This window comes from Callorhinus ursinus, unplaced genomic scaffold, assembly GCF_003265705.2.
Source record: "Callorhinus ursinus isolate GAN/ISIS: 27379988/994484 unplaced genomic scaffold, GSC_fseal_2.0 scaffold58, whole genome shotgun sequence".
NCBI lineage: Eukaryota > Metazoa > Chordata > Mammalia > Carnivora > Otariidae > Callorhinus > Callorhinus ursinus.
In genome coordinates, this window is record NW_027397120.1 from 1,278,120 (window position 1) to 1,281,710 (window position 3,591).

Genomic DNA, 3,591 nt, shown 5'->3' on the forward strand with positions numbered 1-3,591 from the left:
GGGGACCTGGGGGGGTGCAGACATAGGGCACAGGTGGGACCAGCTGGTGGCCTGAGACTCAGCTGGGGGAGCCGCAGCCCTGGGGGGCGGGCAGGTGTGGAAAGCAAGGCTGGCCTGAGCTGCCTGGGGCACTGAGATGCCCATGGGAAGGAAACCAGTGGAGTGGACCTTACACATCAGGATCAGAGTGAAGCAGAGTCCTGGAGAGCGTGTCCGAACTGCTCTCACTCACAGTCCCCCCCCCCCCCCCCGGCGCAGCGCGTGTGTGGGGCCTGTGTGCGTGGCGGGGAGCATCTTTCTTGAGCGCCGTGACAGTTTGTAAAGCTGCAATTTCCAATGACCCCTTTCTCTAGGAGGAGCTTATGTCTGGAGGAAGTTAATAGAAATCAGGATCCGGGTGGTTTCACACAGGCCTGGGGACCTCCCTTTGGAAAGTCCCTGTTATTCATCCTGGGGCCACAGTAGGCTCCCCTGTAGCTCATCCTGTGAACCCCACAGTAGATTCAGCAGGAGGGCAGGGGGCCTGTTTCCCATGCTCCAGGACCCCTATTTGTAGGGCTTCATGCATTGGGGGCAGTTCAGGGTGGGGGTGTCTGGGTACCTGGGACTGAAGAGGGTTGCTGTGGGTGCCATTTGCTCTGTTCACGCCCCATCCGGTGTGCGGTCTGTGGGCAGCGAGGCCTGGCCTGGCCTTGCAAGGAGCCCAGAAGAGGGACAGCGTGGCCCCCAGGACCCACCTCTCTGCCTTGGCTCAGGCTGTCCCTGCATTACACACGAGCGTGAGTTGAGCCTCCAGCCAGCACCAGGACCCACTTCCAGGGCACAGGGGGGCTCCTTGCAGTGGTGGGGGGCGGCCCCTGGGTGGTTGCTCCAGCTGGGGGCTGGTGGATGGTACTGGGTCTTTCTGCCGCCTCACCGGGCATCTCTCTGTTTTTTCTGCAGTGAACTTCGACCACTTCCAGATCCTTCGGGCCATCGGAAAGGGCAGCTTCGGCAAGGTAGGGAGGAGCCAGCAAGGAGGCCGTGGCAGGACCGTCTCCGCGGCCCACCAGCTCTGGGGAGGCCAGCCCCACCTGTGTCTGTCGGTGGAGGATGTGGACAGGCTGGTGAAGGGGGGGGTCAGAGTGGGCTGTCAGCCTCGCTCAGGAGCACTAGGGTCTTTAGTCCGGGGCGTTGGGGGTCCCTAACTCAGCTGGGAGCTGAGGGTGCAGATGGCACAGTTGCTGGGCTTTGTGGGACCAAGACCCTGACACCCCCTCACTAGAGACACTGACACCCCGCCCCCTGCGGTGGAGCCGCTTTCCTTAGAGACCGGAATCCACTCAAGGCCGCAAAGGAAGTGTCTTAGAAGCCCCTGCGGGGGGGGGGGGGGGAGTGGCAGTAGATAATCAGTGTCCAGGAGCCTCTGTGACCCTCGTGACCCTTGCGACCCTCGGGCCAGGCTGCTCCTGCAGGGGTGCAGGTGGCGGGGCGAGCGTGCAGCTGAGCGTGCGTCCTCATTCCGGGGCAGCCACGCCGCTCGAGGCCTCTAAGTAGGCCCGCTCGAAACTGTCTCCCTGCTCCTTTTGTTCTCTCCTGTCCACATCTAACTTCCTGATTGCTGCCTTGTAATGTCTCGAGATTGGGGGTAATTATAACTCAAAGAGGCTTAACGAGCACTCGGAAGGTTAAAATTAGCTCTCGCGACTCGGCCATGACGGGTCTGTTGTAGATGGATCACCTCGGAATGGAGAGTTTCTTTTGAGCAAGAAGGAGTCTTGGCAGATGAGGCCTTCGCCCCCTTCTCCAACAGCTGTCTGGACGCTGTGCCTTAGGTTCCCCCAGGCCCGGGGAAATTACAAACCAGAGCAAGTATCTCCCTCGCAGGAACTCATTCACTCTTTTGTTAAGGAGAGTATTTTTAAGATCTGCTGGTTGGGCTGCCCTCTGCCCTGCCTGCTTCTCCCAACGGAATGTAAATTCTGCCTGCTAGGGTCACAGCGGGCGTGGGGAAGGTTGAGGTGGGGACAGGGTGGGGCTTAGGGTTAGGGTCAGGCCTTGGAGGGCACCAGCCCTAGCCAGGTTTTGGGAGGAGTGGCTTGTATGGGGAGACATGGGGGAGGAGCAGTGTTGGGGGCTGACCTGGGGCAGTCCCCTCACTGTCCGCTGCCTCCGCCCGTTCTCATCGTCCCCCTCAGGCTCCTCCTGCACTGCGGGACAGCACACACACACCCGCCGCCGCAGTGTCCGCAGAACCCCAGGACTCCGGCTCCTCAGACCAGGTCTTAGCTTTAAAAAGCCAGCTGGTCGGTCACAGGGTCCCGGAAACGGAGCTCTGCAGAGTGGTGGGGTGACAGTGAAGTCCTGCTGAGATTTTGTCCTCAGATGCAAGCTGCCTTGTCACCGCTCTCTAATGAGGCTGCCCAAATAGGCCTGCAGGGTCTCTGGCCTGCAGTTGCGGGCGCCCTGTGCTGGATGGGTTTCTGGAATGTGCAGCAGCCCAGGGCCTGTCCAGACCTGGGCTCTGCTCCTTCTAGCTGCTCTCGATGGCTAGGGCAGTGACCCCATGAGGAGAAAGAAGGAGGATTTGGAAGCTCGCCACGACTGCAGAAAGCCAGCTCCAAGCCGGTATGGCTGAGCCCATAAATGCCTGTTTGTGGCCTTATTTGAGATGTGTGTGTGCACAGGCTCAGCCGTGCCCGGCAGCACGGTGAAGCTGGGCTTTATAAGGACAACTGGGTCAGGTGGATGTGAACATCCCGAGTTCACCCGTGCCCCCCGCTCAGGAATGGAGGCAAAGTGTTTGGTGTGTCTGACAGGACCGGTCTCTTCCCAGCAATGGCTGTTTACCATGAGGCTGCTCCATCCTTCGGGGCAATAGCTCACTGACACCCATTCACAGGCTTGCTGTTTCTGGTCCTTGGGTACAAAGACTGTTTATTGGTTTTGGTTTGTTTTGTTTTGTTTTTACTGTGATAAAATTACACATACGGTTGTAATCATCTGTAAGAGTGCAGGTCGGGGCATTGCTGTGTAACCTCTACCTCCTTCCGTCTCCAGACTCCCTTGTCTTGTAAAACGGAAACTGCCCGGATTCCTGAGACACCTGTCCCAGGGTGGATGGCTTTGTTTTACAAGGCAGAGTGGAAGCTGGGGTGGAAGCCCACTGTCTGAGCGCTGAGAACACAGTCCCCACTGGCTTGCCGTCGGAGGGGCCTTGTCCCCGGGTCTTCTGACCAGGCCAGGAGCCTGTGGGGGGGGAGGGCGGGGGTCCTCAGTGCAGGAGGCCCCTCCCAGCTCCCCATGAGTGCGCTGGGGGCTGGGGGTGGGAGGTGTTGTTGCTGAGGCGCCTGAGTCCAGCAGCGGGCTTCACTAGCTGGGGACAGGTGAGCGGGTGGGGGCCGGAGGTGCGCGGGTGGGGGCAGGAGGTGAGCGGGTGGGGCAGGTGAGCAGGTGGGACAGGTGAGCGGGTGGGGCAGGTGAGCGGGTGGGGCAGGTGAACGGGTGGGACAGGTGAGCGGGTGGGGCAGGTGAGCGGGTGGGGGCAGGAGGTGCGCGGGTGGGACAGGTGATTGGGTGGGGGCAGGAGGTGCGCGGGTGGGACAGGTGCGC

At 60.8% G+C, this 3,591-nt stretch overlaps 1 protein-coding gene across 3 annotated transcripts in view; it reads left to right on the top strand.

Moving 5' to 3' along the window:
* STK32C (serine/threonine kinase 32C) overlaps positions 1-3,591 on the top strand; it is a 70,903-nt gene that overhangs the window by 40,978 nt on the left and 26,334 nt on the right. For 2 of the 3 annotated variants that reach the window (XM_025880043.2, XM_073884657.1), the window contains exon 2: positions 943-998. The exons of the other annotated variant lie outside the window; for it this stretch is intronic. In XM_025880043.2, coding sequence (XP_025735828.1) covers positions 943-998 — 56 coding nt within the window. The remainder of the gene's footprint in view (positions 1-942; positions 999-3,591) is intronic. 3 annotated transcript variants of the gene reach the window in all.